This window comes from Centroberyx gerrardi, chromosome 15 (assembly GCF_048128805.1).
Source record: "Centroberyx gerrardi isolate f3 chromosome 15, fCenGer3.hap1.cur.20231027, whole genome shotgun sequence".
In the NCBI taxonomy this organism is placed as follows: Eukaryota; Metazoa; Chordata; class Actinopteri; order Beryciformes; family Berycidae; genus Centroberyx; species Centroberyx gerrardi.
Genome location: NC_136011.1, coordinates 28653421 through 28676276, shown reverse-complemented (window position 1 = coordinate 28676276; position 22856 = coordinate 28653421). Strand labels below are relative to the sequence as shown.

The 22856-nt window shown below is 43.7% G+C and overlaps 1 protein-coding gene across 1 annotated transcript in view; it reads right to left on the bottom strand.

Moving 5' to 3' along the window:
• Window positions 1–22856, bottom strand: part of slc30a6 (solute carrier family 30 member 6) — an 89176-nt gene that overhangs the window by 8607 nt on the left and 57713 nt on the right. Inside the window, exons 9-11 of the mRNA XM_078288769.1 lie at window positions 21261–21355; window positions 13251–13299; window positions 1456–1575 (exon numbers count right to left, since the gene is read on the bottom strand). Coding sequence (XP_078144895.1) covers window positions 1456–1575; window positions 13251–13299; window positions 21261–21355 — 264 coding nt within the window. The remainder of the gene's footprint in view (window positions 1–1455; window positions 1576–13250; window positions 13300–21260; window positions 21356–22856) is intronic.

Sequence of the window (22856 nt, the reverse complement as noted above, 5' to 3'; positions counted from 1 at the left end):
GAATTCTCTGACTATTAATTGTGGAAAATAAAATTGAAATATATGATTATTCGCAATTACAGACTGCACTGACAGCTCGGCCATGAAGCCTCATGGAGCTCCTGATGTGAATGCTGAATGCTGCCAACCAGAGGTGTGACCAAGTCAACTTTGCTCCAGTCCCAAGTCAGTCTCAAGTCTTGAGGCACAAGTCTCAAGACAAGTCCCAAGTCTAAATGTAGAACAGCAAGTCGAGTCCAAGTCAAGTCCATGTCATTAATGTCAAGTCTCAAGTCTAAATGTAGAACAGCAAGTCAAGTCAGAACAAATCAAGAGTCCTGTATCAATTTAATATCTTAAAGAAAACTAAATATCTAGGACTTTTCAATGCAATATGGTTTTAATAGGATAAAAACTTGGTAAGAGCATCATGAGTTTGATTTCTAGAATCAGTTTCAACTTCAATAAATTCAATCATTCCATACAAATTCAGAAAACAGAATTTAAATTCAGTCGTCCGCTGGAACAAATCTCATCACTTTCAATCTAAGTCATTTACACAAACACAAGATCTCAAGTCAAGACTTTAGAAACCTTTTCAAGTCATCAAAGTACAAGTCAGAGTCAAGTCCCAAGTCACCAGAACCCAAGTCAAGTCAAGTCTCAAGTCTTCTCTTCATGCATCAAGTCAAGTCTCAAGCAGTTAAAACATGTCATGTGTCATCAAGTCATGTGACTCGAATCCTCACCTCTGCTGCCAACTACTAGTCTCTGTTTGTTAAGTGAGTTTACTCTACAGCTGGTGAATTTGGGGATTTTTTGGGGGGATTTACAAGCCACACTGGCTGGTTGAGAGAGAGAGAGGGACAGAGAGGGGGACAGAGAGAGAGAGAGAGAGAGAGAGAGAGAGAGATAGAGAGAGAAGGACAGAGAGAGAGAGAGAGAGAGAGAGAGAGAGAAGGACAGAGAGAGAGAGAGAGAGAGAGGGACAGAGAGAGAGACACAGATAGAGAGAGACACAGAGAGACACACACACAGAGAGAGAAAGAGAGAGAGAGAGAGAGAGAGAGAGAGATAGAGAGAGGGACAGAGAGAGAGAGATAGAGACAGAGAGGGGGACAGAGAGAGAGAGAGAGAGAGGGACAGAGAGAGAGAGAGAGAGAGAGATAGAGACAGATAGAGAGAGAGGGACAGAGAGAGAGAGAGAGAGAGAGGGACAGAGAGAGAGAGACACAGATAGAGAGAGACACAGAGAGACACACACACAGAGAGAGAAAGAGAGAGAGAGAGAGAGACACAGAGAGAGAGACAGAGAGAGAGGGACAGAGAGAGAGAGAGAGAGATAGACAGATAGAGAGAGAGAGACAGAGAGAGAGAGAGAGAAAGAGAGAGAGAGAGAGAGACACAGAGAGAGAGAGAGAGAGAGAGAGAGACAGAGAGAGACACAGAGAGAGAGAGAGAGAGGTTAATCCTTACTTGATCTCAATCAGCATGTAGGTGATGCAGAGGGAGAGCGCTCCTGCCATGTTGATCAGGACAAAGGGGTTCATCCGAGGCAGCAACACACTGCTGAGACCTGGAATGATGCCACACAGACTGTCCCCACACACACACACACACACACACACACACACACACACACACACACACACACACACACACAAACAAATGAATAGGATTAGTACAATGATCGCTTCAAAATTTTCCAAAGTCAACTCCAAACATTTTCCAGCTTTAAAGGGGAATGCAATTAAAAATTAACTTTAATATTGTAATTATGAAAGACATTTTCCTAAAGTTGGACATCTCAGATTATGAATGAAATATGGCTAGCAACAGGAGACTGACTTCACATTACATTTTCTTCCAACCACCATAGGCGATGCAACTTACTCTTACAGGACATAAAACAACAGAAGAAAATTCGGATGTTTAAGACGTTTTAGGAAAATATCCACTTAAGCTGAACCCAGAAGTAAATTTTAGATGAGTATAAATTCAACAGACATTCACACAGACACAGAAACAACACAGAAATATTCATGTTTAGCTGCGACATGAACAGGCCGGCAGCCACCAGCCAAACGCTGGTACATTTAAGGCCGTATACAAACAACGCTGCCAAACTTCACCAAAATAGAAACGCACTTGAATACAAATGTGTGTAAACTCACTGCGGCTTTGTTTTGTTCAGTTATTTACACTCCACACTAGCGGTGGGCGCATGAAGGTTAAAGAGGCAAATTTAACCGAGGGAAACCAGAAACAGCGGTGACCAAAACTCAGACAACAACAAGACTGGCTGTGGTGAAAGAGAGACAAAGACGGCTGAGGGAAATTAAAGATTTACAAGCTGTTTTACTCTCTAGTGCAGAAAAAAAAGATGTAAACAAAGGCAATGAACCGGAACAGGAAAGGAGAAGCTTTTCCGTGAAGCAGCACAACCAGTCATGTGATATTTTAGACCAATCACAGACGGAGCAGCGGGCTTCGGACTCCCGCTTCGGTTTTACTTTAACTTAAGTCCATCTCTCCTGCAGTTTTGTCCTTCAGTCCATTTTAAATCCATCCATCACAGAACAGATTGTGTCTCTCCATCAGCAGCAGAAACTGGATCAACAGAAACTGACAAACTGTGGATCCATTCACAGTGAGAAGAGGAATCTGACTTTACTTTGTTTCTGCACTTTATTTTGTCATTTCTAATGTTTCCATTGAAAAGAATCTAGTTTGAACTCTGACCTCTCTCCTTTTAGAATCACATGGAAAAGATCACAGCTAACAACGCTCTCTGTTCTAAAGAGGAACTCAGGAACTTTTACTCTGAGGACATTTTAAATCACACACTATTTACTTTTATTGCAGTAGATTTTGACACCAGTACTTTTACTTAGTAAAACATCAGCAAAGTAACAGTACTTCTACTGGAGCAGGACATTCTAGTACATTCTAGTACTCTTTCCACCGCTGCTGACTGGTTAGTAAGATATTGAACTTGACTTGGAGGAAACATGATATACAGAGATAAACAGAATGTGCCTGGTCATTCAATCTCCTATTCTTTCTCTTCTTCATTTTAAAGTGCATGTTTCAGTATATTGTGAGAATGTATTGTGTTTTATTCCTCGCCGTTAAGACAAATTTCTCCTTGTGGACAATAAAGTTTGGAACTTGAAGAAAATCAAACTCATATGCCGTTACCTTTATTGAACTCTTAGCCTGAATCTCTAACTAAGAATTTTAATTTTTGCAGGATTTCTGGAATGTGAACTGGAAACTCTTACGCTGTCCCTCTGTCTTGTGGCGTTTCATTTTGTATTCATTATATGTTGTCTGTTTATAATTCTACCACAATGGAGCCAAAGGGAACTTTCCATGTGTGGACAATAGTTTCTATTCTGTTGTTGTTCTATGGAAACAACGCCACAAACAAACAGTACAAGACTGTTCTGGTTGTAGCGAACGCTCGAGCTGCTCTATCAGCTGAGGACAGTTCCTCCTCCGCTAAGCTTCAGCCTCCCACTGCAGGGAATCCCGCTTTGTTTACGTTTGTGTTCAGGATTAGGCCTTTAACCCGATCACACAAGTCATAATGGACTTTAAGGGGACTTGATGGGATAATTCTTGTTTTGCTCCATGTTATGTTGATAAGGTCTCAGGGTGTGACAGCAGTCTAAGAACCGAGTCAGGAAGGACTTTGCTTTTCCAGTCAGAAAAACAAACTCTCCTCTGAATCTCCTCCGTCTCTCTCAGATCTTCCTCCTCCACTTGCTCCAATATGCTCTTGTCTTGATGGGGAGAAAACAGTTCTTAAAGCTGCTCTAGGGCAAGATTTGTATGTTAAAATACACCCGTCTTATCAGACTACATCGCAAAACCAAACAGCACCAAAGAGCGTCCCATCCCCACTAACTGAGTCGCTGTAGATTCTCCCAGTGAAACATGAGAGAGCTGATGAGAGTTTACTGATGTCACTGCACAGGATTTCTGGGTATTGAAGTTCAAGCAGTTATCAAACGTTTTCTCCCGCTGCCATTTGGAGCCGCCAACGTGGGAAGTTGCCTAGTGCAGCTTGCATTGTGACGTAGCGTGTTGTGACATGGCACAGTGTGCTGTGATGTGGTGTGATGTGGCGTGTTGTGACATGGCACAGTGTGCTGTGACGCGGTATGATGTGGCGTGTTGTGACATGACGTGATGCGGTGTGATGTGGTGTGATGCGACATGACATGACGTGACGTGAAGTGATGTGACTTGACACGGAGTGACGTGACGTGGCCAGGTGTGACGTGACGTGATGCAGTGTGTTGTGACGTGACAGTGTGACGTGTTACATGACGTGATGCAGTGTGTTGTGATGACAGTGTGACATGTTACATGACGTGATGCAGTGTGGTGTGACATGACAGTGTGACAAGTTACATGATGTGATGCAGTGTGTTGTGACGTGACAGTGTGACATGTTACATGATGTGATGCAGTGTGTTGTGACGTGACAGTGTGACATGTTACATGACGTGATGCAGTGTGTTGTGACGTGACTGTGACATGTTACATGACGTGATGCAGTGTGTTGTGACGTGACAGTGTGACATGTTACATGACGTGATGCAGTGTGTTGTGACGTGACAGTGTGACATGTTACATGATGTGATGCAGTGTGTTGTGACGTGACAGTGTGACATGTTACATGACGTGATGCAGTGTGGTGTGACGTGACAGTGTGACATGTTACATGATGTGATGCAGTGTGGTGTGACGTGACAGTGTGACATGTTACATGATGTGATGCAGTGTGGTGTGACGTGACAGTGTGACATGTTACATGATGTGATGCAGTGTGGTGTGACGTGACAGTGTGACATGTTACATGACGTGATGCAGTGTGGTGTGACGTGACAGTGTGACATGTTACATGACGGGATGCAGTGTGTTGTGACGTGACAGTGTGACGTGTTACATGATGTGATGCAGTGTGTTGTGACGTGACAGTGTGACGTGTTGCATGATGTGATGCAGTGTGGTGTGACGTGACAGTGTGACGTGTTACATGATGTGATGCAGTGTGGTGTGACGTGACAGTGTGACATGTTACATGACGTGATGCAGTGTGGTGTGATGACAGTGTGACATGTTGCATGATGTGATGCAGTGTGGTGTGACGTGACAGTGTGACGTGACAGTGTGACATGTTACATGATGTGATGCAGTGTGTTGTGACGTGACAGTGTGACGTGTTGCATGATGTGATGCAGTGTGGTGTGACGTGACAGTGTGGCGTGACAGTGTGACATGTTACATGATGTGATGCAGTGTGGTGTGACGTGACAGTGTGACATGTTACATGACGTGATGCAGTGTGGTGTGACGTGACAGTGTGACATGTTACATGACGTGATGCAGTGTGGTGTGACGTGACAGTGTGACATGTTACATGACGTGATGCAGTGTGGTGTGACGTGACAGTGTGACATGTTACATGATGTGATGCAGTGTTGTGACGTGACAGGAATGGTTTTAATGACAGATGTTGGCCCTCATGCCCGGGCCGAGCAGCAGATTGAATCAGCGGGACTCGACTGCTGTTAGTTTAAGTGAACCGAGTCACAACAGACACATCGATATCTCCTCTTCCATCAAGTGAGGTGAAACGGGGCAACATGTTTTTCAAAAGGCTCAGCGGCAGTATTTAACGAGTGTAAGCGCAGTCCTGCTGAAGAAGTATCTCCGCTGGCGAGTAAAACCAAGTGATAAGAGCAGAGAAGTTGTTAAATGAGACAGCATGAGCGAGCGCTCTCCGGCCGTCCGCCCCTGCAGGGGAAGCAGGCGGCAGGCAGCTGCGGGCCTCAGGCTGCGGCTCACAACATTCTGCTGATTCCCCAAAACCCCAAACAGACTTGACCCGGCGCGCTCCCCGGGTAACGCGCCCGGCCGGCTTCCTGGAACCGATTAACGGGTCAATGCACGCGTCTCCGAGCGGATCTGCCCCGCGCCGCGTGTCAGATTGAATTTCCAATACGTCAAAGGCCAGCGCTCTGAAGCCGCCGCGGTCGATGCGTCGAGCGCTGTCACAAATATGAACAGGAGCGCCGGTGATGCCGTAAGGCGTTTGTCAGAAGTTAGCGTTAAAAAAACAAAACAACGGCACGCACGCCAAAGTGCAATTAACGTCTGGCGTGTAATCCGAGTAGTCACATGTTCGCCACGGGCGGTGTGACATAAAACTGACAATATCAGAAGGGAATTTAAAAAGGAGAGGAGCTGGGAGAGAGGAGAGGAGGAGGAGAAGGGGAGGAAATAGGGGGAAGGATGGAGATGAGTGTGGAGGGTGGAGGAGATCTGCCTGAAGTCTGACAGAAATACTGATCTCATCTGCAAGAAGTTGTTGTTCTAAAGAAAACTGAGGAGTTTTAATGTGGAAAAGACAGTTATGAAAGTGTTTTATTCTTCCTTTATTGGATCAGTTTCAACCTTTCCTATAATCTGTTGGTTTGGCCTCAAGAATAAAGCCAGACTCTGCAGTAAAGTGAAGCTGTGCTGAAAGATCCTGGACGTCCCGCTTCAGGAACTTTCTCATGTATCAAGCGAGAGTCACTTGAACTGGACTCCCATCATCCTCTGCTTTCCCCAGTGTGGGAACTAGTGCTGAAACGATTAGTAGATTTATCGATTAGTCGATCGACAGAAAATATTTTTTTAATATAATTTTAGAATAATTATATAATTTTTGATGTAATTTTGATAATCGATTTTGCTTCAGCTTCATAAATGCTGAGATTTGTTTGATTACCTCCACCAAGCAGGTCATGTTTTCACCTGCGTCTGTCTGTCTGTCAGCAGGATCTCTCTAACAGTTGGGCACGGATCTGCACAAAACCTGGTATGAAGGTTGGTTATGGGCCAAGGAAGAACTGATTCACTTTTCATGTCGATTGGCCGATAAAGGGGCGTGGTGGTGGGCGTGGCTTATCACCAAAAGATCAATACTTTGGGTTTTTTGGCTGCTGGCCAGACTGAGGAAGACATCTGAAGAATCACTTTGGGCTCTGGTAACTTGTGATGGACATTTGTCATTATTTTTTTGTACATTTTCTAGACTAAATGATTAATCGATGAATCCAAAAAATAATCGATAGATTTAATAGAATGAAAATAATCATTAGTTGCAGCTCAGCAGGTACAGGAAATCTTTTGTCCCAACAGCTATGAGTTTTTAAATAAATTTGAGTCCGTGCTTAGCTGTTCACCACAGGAATCCAAACTAGTTCTGAGTTGCCTTCATTAGGTGAAGCTGTTGCTGAATGTATTTACTTATTTATTGTGTGTTAATTGCTGCTTTGTGTTGTTTTTTTTGTTGGACTATTAGCTGCGAAGCAAACTGCCCCACAGGGAAATTAAAGATTTAATTTATGAAGAGAGGAGGTTAGGAGGGAGCAAGTCACAGTAGAATAATGTAAAACAATATTATATTCCATTTAGGGGACAATTATCCAAAACACCTTACAGGACCAGGAGGGCACGGGAGGACCGAGAAGGAAGCAAACCCCCAAGAAAAGGAAAAGAAAGAAAGAACGAAACACAAGAGGAGGAGAGAGGAAGAGAGAAGGAGAGAGGTGGGGACTGGATTGACAATCCCAGCAATCCCATAATCCCCCCTGATGCATTGATATAATTTGACATGGGACCTTGTGTGTGTGTGTGTGTGTGTGTGTGTGTGTGTGTGTGTGTTAATCCAGACGCGCTGCAGACACAAAGCGTGGGATTAAAAGGAGACAAACAAACACTTGAAACACTGGTCTGTTGGTCACACACACACACACACTTTCTCCATTTTACTGTTTCTCAATCTCTGCTAAAACACATTTTCTACATTTCTCTCTCTCCCACATTCTCTACATATCCCTCCCTCTATTCCCCGCTTTCACACACACACACACACACACACACACACACACACACACACACACACACAATCTCTCTCTCTCTCTCTCTCCACCCATTTAGACACAGACACACACGCTCACAGAGTACTTACAACAGTTACTCTGTGGGTCCACACTCTGGATTGAACCACACACACACACACACACACAGCCCAGGCTTCTGGCTGGTGAGGCCAACAGAGCAGCAGGCTTATATAACCCAGTTGGCCCCCAGACCCTGCTGGGGTTAAGTGGGGACAGGACAACACGCACACACACACACACACACACGCAAGCAAATGCACATATGCATACACACAGAAAAGCACGCAGAAGAACACACACACATGCAGATAGGCTTGTGCACACAGAAATGCATGCATGAAGGCATACACAGTCTCACTCACACACACACACACACACACACACACACACACACACACACACAGTCACAGTCACAGTCACAGAGTGGAAACTAGGCTGGGACGTCCTGTTCATTTCTGCCCTCTCAGCCAATCAAAGCTCAGTTCTGTTACGGAACTCTCCAGGCTGTCGCCCCGGGTAACCTGCACCAACTGAGCTGTGCGTGTGTGTGTGTGTGTGTGTGTGTGTGTGTGTGCGCGTGTGTGAGAGCTTGCCTGTGTTTGTGTGCGTGTTAGTGTGCATGGATGCTTAACTGTGTGTGTGTGTGTGTGTGTGTGTGAGTGTCTGCATGCCTGCCTGTGTATGTCTGCCTGTGTGTGTGTGTGTGTGTGTGTGTGTGTGTGTGTGTGTGGTATACATCACCCACTTCCTCCATCAGCAGCGTCTGAGCCACAGTGATCCCAGATGTAAGATTACACAATGGAATGTAATATTCATCATGACAGTCAGCGCTGAGCCTCAGCTGCTGCGTCTGCTTTGGAGACCGGCTCTGTCTATACGTTACCACGGCAACGCCACGCAAAGAGACCGGTGACTCCTGCCCTGCTGGACCGGAGCCTCTTTGTTGTTGTTACAGACCATTCACTTCTCATTACATCTACTTTATATTTCCCCCGATCATTTTGCAAAGATGCTGCTAAGCAATGACATATTTTGCCATTTACTCTTTTTTCGTTGTTTTTAAAAAACAAACTTTATGGTGTCGAACCCACTTTGAAATGAACTGCTGTCCCGGCTAATAAGATGGTCTAAATAAAAAGCCCCAAATTTTAGCTTCCTGTTGAGTTCAGACCTGATTTTAAAATGTCCTTGATCATTTTTAAAGCGATAAATGGCTTGTGCTCGGCTTATATTATGGAGATTTTAACTACCCACAGACACACACACACACACACACACACACACACACACACACTCTTTGATCTACAAACAAACTGAAAGTCTAAATTAAAGACAAAAGGTGACAGATGATATATGATGTGATCGGCTCTCCTAAACTGAACTAAAGAACCTGCATGAGCAAATCCTGCATGATGAGTCAACTCTATCTTCTTTAACTCATTTTCATGAACTTGCATTTTAGTTCCTAACTTTATAACTCCAATTATAGCCACTGTACACTGGCTTACACTTGAATACTGAATCGATTTTAAAATTTCATTGATTACTTTTAAAGCTATAAATGGCTCGGCCCCAGCTCTTATTACAGCTTTTAACTCGGGTCAGAGCGATATGTGGAGCTTTAATTAAAAATGGGATCTGGTCCAGTCGATGTCGTCCACTTCTGATATGATGGATGTAAGGCGGTTTCATTGATTACATTTTTATTACAGAATTGATCAATACTACACTGGTTGTCTATGGGAAGCCCTTAACATGAACTGATTCTACTGAATTAGTTTGGATTCCACACAAGTATGCATAAATGTTTTTTATTTTTATCATCATCATCCTGGGTTTCATCAAATTGTTTTAGTGTCCCATGATGGTGTAAATACCTTTTCAAAGGTTTTTTTTTTAAATTCTGGAGGGAAACACTGAATACAACTAAATTTGGGGGATTGTTTTTGCATTACCATCATCATATTTAATAATACTACATACTTACGCAAAATATCAGCTATCGGCAGCTTCAATCCAAAAATATCAAGTCTTTAGAAGCCCAACTTGACTGAACTGAGTCTTACATCTGCAGGTAAAACTGTTCCAAAGTGTTGATTAAAGATAAAAGTTGCGATCAGGGCCACTAAACTTTGGACGAACCCACATAAGGAAATACAATTAGCTTAGATTCAATTTCATACGATTACATTAACTATGTAGGCTACTTCATTTTAAGATACAACCAAAAACTAGCAACTGCATGGCAACTTATTGCTGTCAGTATGCTGAACTAAATCTGTTGCTGAGGTGACAGAGTTCCTAAATTCACTCACTTTGATAATATTTAATTTAACTGATAACTTGATATTGCTCTCATTATGCTGCAGTAGTCAGATTAATTGTGTAATTGGGAGTTCATTATGGTTTTTGGTTTTGCTGAGTTGTTCTGAACCAGCTATGGGCTGTAATGGAGCCAGTTGTCCCTTTATTACAGCTGCTGGTTTCTTAATATGTTTTATTTCTTTTATTTTACAGCACTTTGTAACTTTGTTAATAAAGTGCTACAAACATAGTTATTATTAATATTTAAAGTAGGTATTAGTGAGTTGTACTGGAGTCGCTGAGCAAGTAATCTGAAGGAGGAGGTTGTACACTTTTAAAATAAAAATGTAGTTAGTTGAGCCTTTTCCTAGCAATTCATTAAGTGTTGGATTCTGAAATAAAATGAAAAACGTGTTTGAGGCATTAATGATATTTAGACCATAAATGGAATGTAAAATGGAAGTCAAAAATGCACCCAAAGGAAAAGTCTAGTCCCTCTGTGACACTTCACACTGTCCGGTTGTACAGCAGTGCTCTGGGAAACAATGGGGCTGATGGGAAATGTAGTCTTCATGTGGAGAAACACTAGCACTAACAATACTACTGGTGTGAGATAGAGGACAATTGTCTCCAACATGGTTGCACCTTTCAAAGTGACAGAAAACATATTTACAGACTTGCTTTCATGTGATGATCTTTAATGAAATGTTTCCGACTTCTTTTTTATGGTTTATTTCAATGTTTCTTGCTTTGCTTCCATATTTCTTAATTCATTTCATTGCTTTTGCTGTTGATTTTATCTCTTGCAGTGTTTTATTCTTTACTTAATTGTTACTGTTTTGGAAAGTGACACATAAATAAAGATTATTATTATTCTTATAGAAGGACCCAGCAGATAAAGTGTAGAGACTTGTTTGGTCCCGAACCATAGGGTTTAGAAACCAGGCTTTAAACTAACACTGGCCTTTGTGATTCAAGACAAGAGTGTTACTCAACCTTCTGTTAGGTTCTTGTGTGTTTGTGTGTGTGTGTGTGTGTGTGTGTGTGTGTGTGTGTGTGTGTGTGTGTGTGAATGAGGGAGAGCACGAGATAGCAGAGAAGACAGAATGAGGTGCAAGACGATCTCAACACTTAAACCTGAAACTAAAAGCCAAACTGACATCCATTATTCACACAAACAAGAAGGGCCATTCATCACATACTGTATGGAGGTGTGTAGGGGTGTGTGTGTGTGTGTGTGTGTGTGTGTGTGTGTGTGTGTCACTGGGACCTCAGGGAAAGAGTATGTACACACATCTGGAGGAGGTGAAAGGAGCAGATAGCTACAGAGATAGTCTTACAAATGGATCATTAGGATATCAGAGCTGGGGGTGCAGGTACCTGTGACCTTTGACCCTTGAACCCAGGTCATCTAGGGGGAGGAGTGTGTGTGTGTGTGTGTGTGTGTGTGCATGTGTGTACACGGCAAGGTGTTACAGATGTCCCATTTCCCCCTAAAATGAATTTCAGTAAAACTATTACCAGGAGAAATTTGTCTGAAATGACTTTTTTAGAGTCTGCTCTCGTCTACAATCACTCTAATATAAAAAGTGATAGTACCTTGGTGTGTGTGTGTGTGTGTGTGTGTGTGCCTGAGGGAAGTGTGTGTGTGTGTGGGGGTGGGGGTCACTTGTCACTGTATTCTTTGGGAAACAATAAGAAAGCTGATCTTACAGCGGTTCTGAGAAACTCAATCAATGAGCCAATCTGTTTCCCTGCAGCCGCTCCTAAGCCCCGCCCACCTGACCCCACGACCCTATGCCTACCATGCTGGCCGAGGGTGACCTTTGACCTCACAGGAAGGCCATATGTGCATGTGAACGTATACACATACACACCTAGATACACAGATTCACAACATCCGCACATATGCCACACACACACACACACACACACACACACACACACACACACACACACACAGAGGATAGGCAATTCTGCCGCCCTCAGGAGATGAGGAAGTGTGTGTGTGTGTGTGTGTGTGTGTGTGTGTTGAGTCAGTGTAAGTGGATCCCTTCCTCTTTTTACCTTAGATTGAGATCTGCTGATGAAGGAGAGAGAGAGAGAGAGAGAGAGAGAGAGAGAAAGATGAATGGATGGATGGATGGATGAAGGGAAAGACTGAAAAAAGACAGAATAAGAGATGGAAGAAGGGAAGTAGAGAGAAAGAAGGAGGATGGAGAGAAGGGGGTATGCAGAGAGACAGAGAGAGAGAGAGAGATATGGATGAAGTGATGGAGGGAAGGAGAGAGAGAGAGGGAGGAGGCCGGATAGAGAGATGATAGAGAAAGGAGAGAGAGAGAGAGAACAAGCACAGATCCTGTACAGACCCACAGTGTGTGTTCACTTCTCACTGAAGCACTGCGACAGTTAAATGACCCGACTCTCTAACGTTACTTAAACACCTCAAGATGACGTCACCTGCAGGGCAGAAGACGAGTTACTGACTCCAGATCTGTTCCTGACTGTGGAACGTGAAGTTTCACTGTAGTTTTCACAGCGGGAGACTCTGTGGACTGAGTTCAGTCTGCTGGTCTGCTGTCTGTACATCTCCACATGACAGACAGGATGTGATGTCACATCAGGAGCATCAGAGATCCATTTAGATCCATTTCTATACACTGAGCAACTTTTGATTTTGTGCCTCTGTATGGGAAACACATGCAACTCACAGTCAAAGACGCCCTCTAGAGGCCATCTGATGAAGCACATCATCTCACTAAGGACTGACTGAACTGACTGACTGACTGACTGACTGACTGACTGACTAACTGACTGACTGACTGACTGACTGACTGACTGACTGACTAACTGACTGACTGACTGACTAACTGACTAACTGACTAACTGACTGACTGACTGACTGACTGACTGACTGACTGACTAACTGACTGACTGACTGACTGACTTGTGATGCCCTCGGCTGCACCATAGGAAAAAAAGGGGTGTAAATGTTCTTACCTTCGACTCAGGTCTGCCACATGTTCCTGAAGCCAACTGCTACTGGCCGCTGGAGGGAGGGAGGGAGGGGAGAGAGAGAGAGAGAGAGAGAGAGAGAGAGAGAGAGAGAGAGAGAGAGAGAGAGGGGGAGAGAGAGAGAGACAGAGAGCGAGAGAGAGAGAGAGAGAGAGAGAGGGAGGGAGAGAGAGGGAGAGAGAGAGAGAAAGAGAGAAACCAAAAGCATTAATACATGTTTAAGTCCATATTCCATTTTATATTCAGTGGAAACTTTTCTGGTTGGTAATAAGCTGAAAATGCAGAGACAGGGGTTCTCAAAGTGGGGTCCAGGGACACCCGGAGGTCCTTAAGAAGCTTCCAGGGGGTCCCCAGCAAAATGAGAAATAGTTTAATTTCACTATAATTTAATTAATTCCATTTCCAAATTATTCCATTTACAGAATGCCGATACTCGCAGCATTATTACCTTCCAATATACAATAAAGACAGTTAACAATTCAATACTAAATCAACAACAGAAGTCTTCCCATATTGGTTACAGAGACTAAATCTTATCAAATGAAGGTCTGTAGCTGTGAAAATGTTGGGAAACACGTTGGGAAACCCAGACCTGAGTTATGACAAAGTCTCAGGATCTAACTTGATTTTGATCTAACTTCCACACCAACTTGTTCCAACTAACCCTCTGGGGACAGAGTGGAGCAGTGACTGGTGACTGACAACATATTATTATTTGGACAATGTAATAAAGTTATTAGATTAAATTAGGTCACCAGTCATCAGTTAAGATGGAACATTAGTTGTGAATGCTCCCCTGATGTGATTTTTTTTAGATATGGCTTCCAAACAGATTACTGGGGATTTTTGCTTGATCTTTGCTCTCCATTATACAGCCTGAGAGCGGCTGCAGGAAAACAAAATTATATGTGGAGGCCAATGGTTTACTACACCGAGGGTACAAGCTGCTAGTGCGTGCAAACAAAACAGACCATGTTCCCTTATTATCTTTAAGTTCAGTGCAAATTTACACGCTGTTCCCTCATTATTTTTATGCACAACCTTATTCAAATGAAGACGTCCCCACAATTTAATAAAATGCAAGTATGCTTTTTAAAGCGTGTGCTTGACGTTGTGACTCGTTCAGCAGTTCAAAACATTATTAGTTGAAGTTTTTGACAGCATTGATTAATTTAGTGTAATCAGCCTGATATTTTGTTGAATAAAGGTTTATTTAAGTGAATTAGGCTTTTGATAAAATCAAGAAAGAGTATACAAAAACCACTGCGCTCTCTTTTGTGGTGCAGGGAGTTAATCCTCCTGAAGCTCCAAGTCCAGAGAAATGAAGAACTGAAGAACAGAGAACATCTTTCCAGTTTGAGGATAGACTGAAGAACAGAGAACATCCTTACAGTTTGAGATAGACTGAAGAACAGAGAGAACATCTTTATAGTTTGAGATAGACTGAAGAACAGAGAACATCTTATAGTTTGAGATAGACTGAAGAACAGAGAACATCCTTACAGTTTGAGATAGACTGAAGAACAGAGAACATCCTTATAGTTTGAGATAGACTGAAGAACAGAGAACATCTTTCCAGTTTGGAGATGGACTGAAGAACAGAGAACATCCTTACAGTTTGAGATGGACTGAAGAACAGAGAACATCCTTACAGTTTGAGATGGACTGAAGAACAGAGAACATCCTTACAGTTTGAAATGGACTGAAGAACAGAGAACATCCTTACAGTTTGAGATGGACTGAAGAACAGAGAACATCTTTATAGTTTGGGATGGACTGAAGAACAGAGAACATCTTTATAGTTGAGATGGTTGAAGAACAGAGAACATCTTTATAGTTTGGGATGGACTGAAGAACAAAGAACATCTTTATAGTTTGGGATGGATTGAAGAACAGAGAACATCTTTATAGTTTGGGATGGAGCTGAAGAACAAAGAACATCTTTATAGTTTGAGATGGATTGAAGAACAGAGAACATCTTTATAGTTTGAAATGGACTGAAGAACAGAGAACATCTTTATAGTCTGAGATGGACTGAAATGGACTGAAGAACAGAGAACATCTTTCTAGTTTGAGATGGACTGAAATGGACTGAAGAACAGAGAACATCCTTTATAGTTTGAGATGGACTGAAGAACAGAGAACATCCTTATAGTTTGAGATGGACTGTTCTTCAGTCCATCCCAAACTATAAGGATGTTCTCTGTTCTTCAGTCCATCTTGGGGCTTCCCATTCTCTCTCATTAGCCAAGTTACCGTCCAATATATGGTTGGTTGGCAGGTAAACTTCCAGGATCAATCCAGAATCCAATATTTTGTTGTACAATCGTACTTCGGCCATTGAACGCCACATAAAACATGTCACGAACCGCACAGGAACGCACATTGAGAAAGACTCATAGTATTACCACTCTCAAGTTTTGATTTGTCTCTTCCTGTGTGGAGGAGATTTCTCACCAGTGAGCAAACTGACAGCAGAATTTAATTTGGACAAACGGAGAATCTACAGCGTCTCAGTCAGTGGGGACGGGACGCTCTGCTCTGCTGCACACACACTTTGTCATTTAGGCTGAAAAGATGGATGGATTTTTACATTAAAGGTCCCATATGGTGTAAAGCAGGACTCCCCTCTCCTCTGTGATGATAAAGGAGTTGGATGGTCTATCTAAACATGGTGAAAGTATCAAAACGCACGGTCGCCAACTAAATCCACACAATCCATATTAGAAAAGCGAGCCTCTAAACGAGCCGTTTGGACTTCCGTAACTTTGTGGCGTCACAAAGGTTCGCTCATTATCATTTCTGTAAGAAATAATAGACTAACAAAGTGTTTTTTTCAAAGCGGTCGAGCGGTCGTCATTGTTTATTACCGGAGAGTTTTCCCTACCTGTAGCCGCTGGGCCGCGGCGTCTCACGTTTCACTCTCGAAACGGTTAGCCAATCAGAACAGAGGGGTCGTTAATATTAATGAGCCTTAAAGACACGGCGACAGAAACGGCCTGTTCTTGGTAAGGCTCAGAGAGATGCTGGAAAATGAACGTGGAGAAATGGATTGAGAGTGTTTTTGGTTCATGACACCACACACACAGCTTTGAATGGACCTCAAGACACAAAATAAAACACTGGAAAGTGGAGAATATGGGACCTTTAAAATCTTGCCTAGTGCAGCTTTAAGTTACCGGCAGTGTTTTAAAAAGCAACATAATCTGTTTTAAATGTGTGCTATCAAATCTGTATGATGAGAGCAGGTGCCACTTTTGTTGCAAATGGTAGAGATCTTGTATTTTTGGCAGCAAACTCTTTCTAAAAAGTAGAAGAGGAGGGCACAGTCACCCGTCTCCATTCTGATGAAGGATAAAAATACTGGGGGAAAAGCAGATCGCCCACTCGTCTTTAAAAAAAGATAAGCGCTCTCTCGCTCCGCCGCTCCATCCCACCTTTAATGTTTGACGACGCTGGGAGGCCCGAAGGCTCGGCGTCAGGTCAAAGGCCTTTCACATCCAATCCTTCTCAGATCCCTCCGTGTCTGGGTGTGTGTGTGTGTTTGTTGGTGTGTGTGTGGTGGGAGAAGGAGGGGGGGGGTAGTGTTTGTTTTGCTAGCGGGGTGACTCAGTCTAAACAAACATTTTAATGGAGTGACTTATTTATGATCTGTGTGTATGTGGAGGGTGGAGGGGAGGGTTGTACGGTGTGTGTGTGTGTGTGTGTGTGTGTGTGTGTGTGTGTGTGTGTCGGGCATGTCTATCCGCCCGCCTGGCCCCCTGGCACACTACATTACCACTGTCTGGAACATGGTTGCATAATGCACTTTTAGTCTCGCTCCGCCAGAGAGAGAGAGAGAGAGAGAGAGAGAGAGAGTGTGTGTGTGAATGGATGAGTGAGAGTGTGTGTGTGTGTGTGTGTGTGTGTGACTAAATTATAAGACTGTGCGTGTGTGTGTGTGTGCGGTAGTCTCATACCCCCCCTCCCTTCCCAAAATGTCAGATGTTAAGTGATGTTGAGACTGCTCCAAACGAAAGAGCAGACAACTGACACACACACACACACACACACTTATTTACAATCACGCTCATGTACACACACACCCTCAAAACACACATACACACACACACACACACACACACACACACGCTGACCTCATTCATCAGCAGACTGTTCATACAGATAGTGAGTCAGCCTGGGAGAGGAGAGGAGAGGAGAGAGGGAAGAGGAGAGGAGAGGAGGAAAGGAGAGGAGAGGAGAGGAGAGGAGAGGAGAGGAGAGGAGGAAAGGAGAGGAAAGGAAAGGAGAGGAGAGGAGAGGAGAGGAGAGAGGAAAGGGGAGAGGAGAGGAGAGGAGAGGAGGAAAGGAGAGGAAAGGAAAGGAGAGGAGAGGAGAGGAGGGGAGGAGAGAGGAGGAAAGGAGAGGAAAGGAAAGAAGAGGAGAGGAGAGGAGAGGAGAGGAAAGAAAGAGTTTTTCACTTCCATCCTCACTCTTTAACATCCTTCCTTCCTCTTCTCCGTATTTTTTTGGATGGAGTGATGGAGAGGGGAAAGCAGGAAGGAAGGAAGGAAGGAAGGAAGGTAGAAAGGAAGGAAGGAAGGAAGGGATGTAGGGAAGGAAGGGTGGATTGAGGGAAAGTGAGGAAGGAGGGGGAAAATATGAAGGGCAGAAGGAAAGGAAGGAAGGAAGCAGAGGGAAGGATGGATGGATGATGGAGGGGAGGGGGGGCTCATTAAAACAGATGGCGCTAAAAAGCAAACAAACACACACACACACACACAGACCTGACCTAAACCTCTGTGGGTGTGTGTGAGACAGGGACAGACGGAGTGTGTGTGTGGCGTGTGTGTGTGTGTGGGAGAAAGACTGTCCTTAGCTTGGATTATTGCCTCTCTACCTCTCTCTCTCTCCCCCTATCTCTCTTTCTCTCTACCCCTCTCTCTCTCTCTCTGTCTCTGTCATTCTCTCTCTCTCTACCCCCCTCTCTCCCCGTTTCTCTCTCTCTGTCTCCCTGTCTTTCTCTCTCTCCCCGTCTTTCTCTCTCCACCGCTCTCTATCCCTGTCTTTCTCTCTGTCTCTCTACCACTCTCCCTCCCTGTCTGTCTCTCTACCACTCTCTCTCCATCTTTCTCTCTCTCTACCCTTTTCTCTCTGCCTCTTTCTCTCTCTAACCCTCTCTCTCCCTGTCTTTCTCTCTGTCTCTCTACCACTCTCCCTCCCTGTCTTTCTCTCTACCACTCTCTCTCCATCTTTCTCTCTCTCTACCCTTTTCTCTCTCTCTCTTTCTCTCTCTATACCTCTTTCTCTGCCTCTCTACCACTCTCTCTCCCTGTCTTTCTCTCTACCACTCCACCCCTCTCTCTCCCTGTCTTTCTCTCCGTCTCTCTCTCTCCGTCTTTCTGTCTCTCTCGCTCTGTCTTTCTCTCTGTCTCTCTCTCTCCGTCTTCCTGTCTCTCCACCACTCTCTATCCCGGTCTTTCTCTCTCTCTACCCCCCTCCCCGTTTCTCTCTCTCTCTCTTTCTCCCTGTCTTTCTCTCTGTCTCTCTACCACTCTCTCTCCCTGTCTTTCTCTCTCTCTCTCTCTCCCTACCCCCTTCAATTCAATTCAAAAATACTTTATTGGCATGAATGAATGTATGTAAAATGTATTTTAAGTGATAAAATAATGCAGATAAGACGCCTGACCCAAGGGACTGTCTCTTTCCAGCTGTGTGTGTGTGTGTGTGTGTGTGTGTGTGTGTAGGCTTCTGAATGATTGTACATGTCCTTTGCATGTGTGTGTGTGTGAGTGTGTGCTATCTGCAAATGACCATGCGACCATGCATGTGTGCATAGAGGGTGGAGGTTGCAGCCTGTGTGCGTGTGTGTGTGTGTGTGTGTGTGTGTGTGTGTTCCAGTCTGGTTATATTAGTAATAGACTGAGTCTCAGTGAGGTTAATATGTCCCGGGGTCTTCAGTGGCCTGGCCTGCCCTCGCTGTCTGCCTGTGTGTGTGTGTGTGTGTGTCTGTGACCTATGTCTGTAAATGTGTGCCCTATCCATATCTGTGTGTGTCTGTGTGTATGCGTGTGTGTGTGTGTGTGGGGGGGGGTCCTACCTCTGTATGTGTGTGTCCTATATGTGTATGTTGTGTTTATTTGTGTTTGTGCATAAAAAAATTCAACTGGAGGAAATGTGCAGAGGGCAAAAACCAAAAGTGAAAGCAGCAAGATGTTTCCACAGCCAGCTGTTTAACACGGAGTGAGCCAGGCGTCGGGTTTCTCATCATCGCAGTTTGAGACGAGCATCGACCCAAAACCAGGCTACTCGGAGAACGGGGAATTCTCCATGCATATGAACGCAGCCATTTAGAGGTTCCTTTCTCTTCCAAAATTCATATTTGGCTGGTAAAATGATGAATGCGGCGGGGGAATTCTCCATAATTCACTGTGGTCGGGACACAAAAAAGTGAGTTTCCTTCCCATATTAGACATGCGTGTGTGTGTGTGTGTGTGTCTGAGTAAAGTCAGTAAAAATGTATGCATGTATCTAGGGTTGGGGTTAGAAAGCATTTTAAGGAATCTGAATCCAGTATCGAATCTGCTTATCGAACCTTTTTTACATTATTTATTTGAAAAGGGACACAGAAAGTTCCAGAAACACAGCGCTCATTAACTTATGTGACGCTGTGTTGATAAGAGCTTTTTCTTCACACCGAGCCACAAATACTGCATTTCGCCGTATTCTCATTTCATTTTAAGAAGTGTGCCCACGCTTTGGGATTGTGGGGATTTACGAATCAGGGTATTTTGCTTACTTGGAACCGGGTAACGGGACCCGACCCTACATGTCTCTCTCTCTCTCTCTTTCCCTCTGTCTCTCTCTGTAGATACACAGGTAGACATACTGTAGATCTAACAGACAAAGATATAGGTGTTCTACTAACTGTGTCTGATTGTCAGAACTTGTTGGTAACTTGTTGCCATTAGAAACAGACGAGCCTCAAATCCCGGTGGCAGGGAGCTTTGGATCACATGGACCTGAGCATTTTAATCCTGACAAAACACCGAGCCAGCATTTCATTTTACTTCAATAATCCCAAGATATGACAAAAGCCAAATTGTCTCCGTTCCCCTGGGAGGGGGAGGGGGGGAGGAGGGGGAGGGGGGGGAGGGGGGGGAGGGGATTAGCAAGCGTGCACCGTCCACAGGAGAAAACTAAAAGACTTGGCAACACAGCATCGCTCAACCCATCAAAATGTGGGTTTAAAAACACATTCTCGCACACACACACACACACACACACACACACAGGCATTCATCAAGTTGAATTCTCAACCTATTGTGTGTTCCATTTCAACTCTGCTTTGAATTCATGTCTCCCTTTTAGTAACACTTTCCAATACGCTTGAGCAATATCCAAAATTTGATATCGCAATACTGTGGGTGATAATTTCTATTAATAAGTACTAATACATTATTATTAGCAAAATGACAAATTTTTCACTACAACTATGAGTATTGCATATATTTTTTTTATATTCTACCACTAGTAGATTATAGGTTTATAAGTTTAAAAGCTTTTTCTCACAATTGTGATCTAAACAACACAATATGTCAGGTGGGGAATGGTTTGGGGGGGGGGGGGGGGGGGGGGGACAATATTCGATATCTGACTACTCCTTTCCAATGCTGTTATTCCTGGGTGGCCCAGTGGTTGGAGTCACTGTCCCGTAACCAGAAGGTCCACTATCGGCAGCTTCAGTCCATAATTGGCCACAAAACCCCAAATTGGTCAAACCTCAGTAAAAATGACAAGAATCATTACCAAGTACCAGTCCGGGAAAAACTTTGTTATAGTAACTCCTCCTCAAATCAGGTACCATGGTACTTTGTCAGTAGTACTGCTATAGCAGCATGAGTCCAGTACTGATCCACAGTGGGACAGACTGGTTTGACTGAGAGGGAGGGAGAGAGGAGGGATGGAGGAGGGAGGGAGGGATGGAGGGAGGAGGGAGGGAGGGAGGGACCGTACCTTCTGAGACGTAGGAAAACGGCTTGTTCCTGACCGACAGCAGAGTCAGCAGGTTGAAGAACAGAGCTACGAACGTCCCGACCAACAGACGACCGCTGGAGAGAGAGAGAGAGAGAGAGAGAGAGAGAGAGAGAGAGAGAGAGAGAAGAGAGAGAGACAAAGAGGGAGAAAGAAATAATGACATCATACTCAAAACAGTCATTGACAAACGGAGACTCGCCATTCAGAAAAACAATTTTCCAGTCACAAGACTTGTGGCTGAAAGAAAAAAAAAACGTTACCGACGTAGGATCGTCTCCATACAGCTCATCATCAACTGAAATAAAATCTGTCAAATCTAGTCTCTTTGCTACTGAACATAGCTAAGAAAAAGGACACCAGGGAATTAATAGTTTAGGGACATAAAGTGCAATTATGTTGATTAAACAATGAAAATGAAATATTTGGCATATTGCATTAACTCATTGCATTAACTCGCATTAACATGTTCCACACTGAGGAGTCAACATGCATGTGGATCAAACTTACTGTGAACTGTAACTGCAGGTAATATAAAACAAAATATATGAAACTAAAACAGACACCACTGCTGCATCTCCTGGCATTTGAAGATGCTGTCTGCTATTGGCTGAGTTTCAATATAATATAATATATAATTAAATAATATAATATAATAATATAATGCAGGATCTTGTGGCCTCAGCAGACTTGGCCGTGGGCCTGCTGGTCTGCTATTAGACCTAGTAAGGAAACTTTGACTTTTCCCATGTTATTGTGTTATTTTAATTACCTTTTGAACATTGTTGTACGCTGTTTTCCCTGCAACTTTTATGTTAATTAATACAGAAAACTTCATTAAAAGAAAAACTTAAAAGAAAGAATTGTTTTGCAGCTTGACAGAAAGCAGCAGCGGCCCCACCGGCATCACACTTCTCAGAATGAATCATGTAATGTGCTGAAATTTTAATTGTGCGGCTCTTAATGTGCTTTAAGTGATGTACGTTCTGCATAATTCAACCACAGCCAAGTCTTCCCTTCAGGCTGATTGTTTGTTGATGTTTGTTTAGCTGCTTTTGTTTTACAGCACTTTGTAACTTTGTTAAGGAAACTGCCATGCAAACACTGATATTTTTATTAGTATTATTATTATTTATTATTCTTGCAAAGTGACCCGTTTGTGAAATTCCCTGATATTCCCCGACTTCCCCGGAGAATTTATCAAATCCCCTGCATTGAAGACGAGGTTAACATGTACATAACATGTGTACACACACACACACACACACAAACACACACACAGTCTCCTATCGCACCCTTCAACACGCTAATCACACGGACAATCCCTTTAAGGGACTGTATCACAGCGGGCCAATCCCTTTAAGAGCCTAAAAAGTGCTCAAAACAATCAGCGGGAGGAGAGTGGCAGATTAAAGAGAGAGAGAGGGAGAGAGAGAGAGAGAGAGAGTCTGTCTGTCTATCCCAGTTTGTCTCTCTCTGTCTATACCCTGGCCAGCAGACACCTGTCCGTCTGGTTAGTGGCTATTTCCCCCCCGTCCAATCACATCCAATCAGAGAGAGAGAGACAGAGAGAGAGAA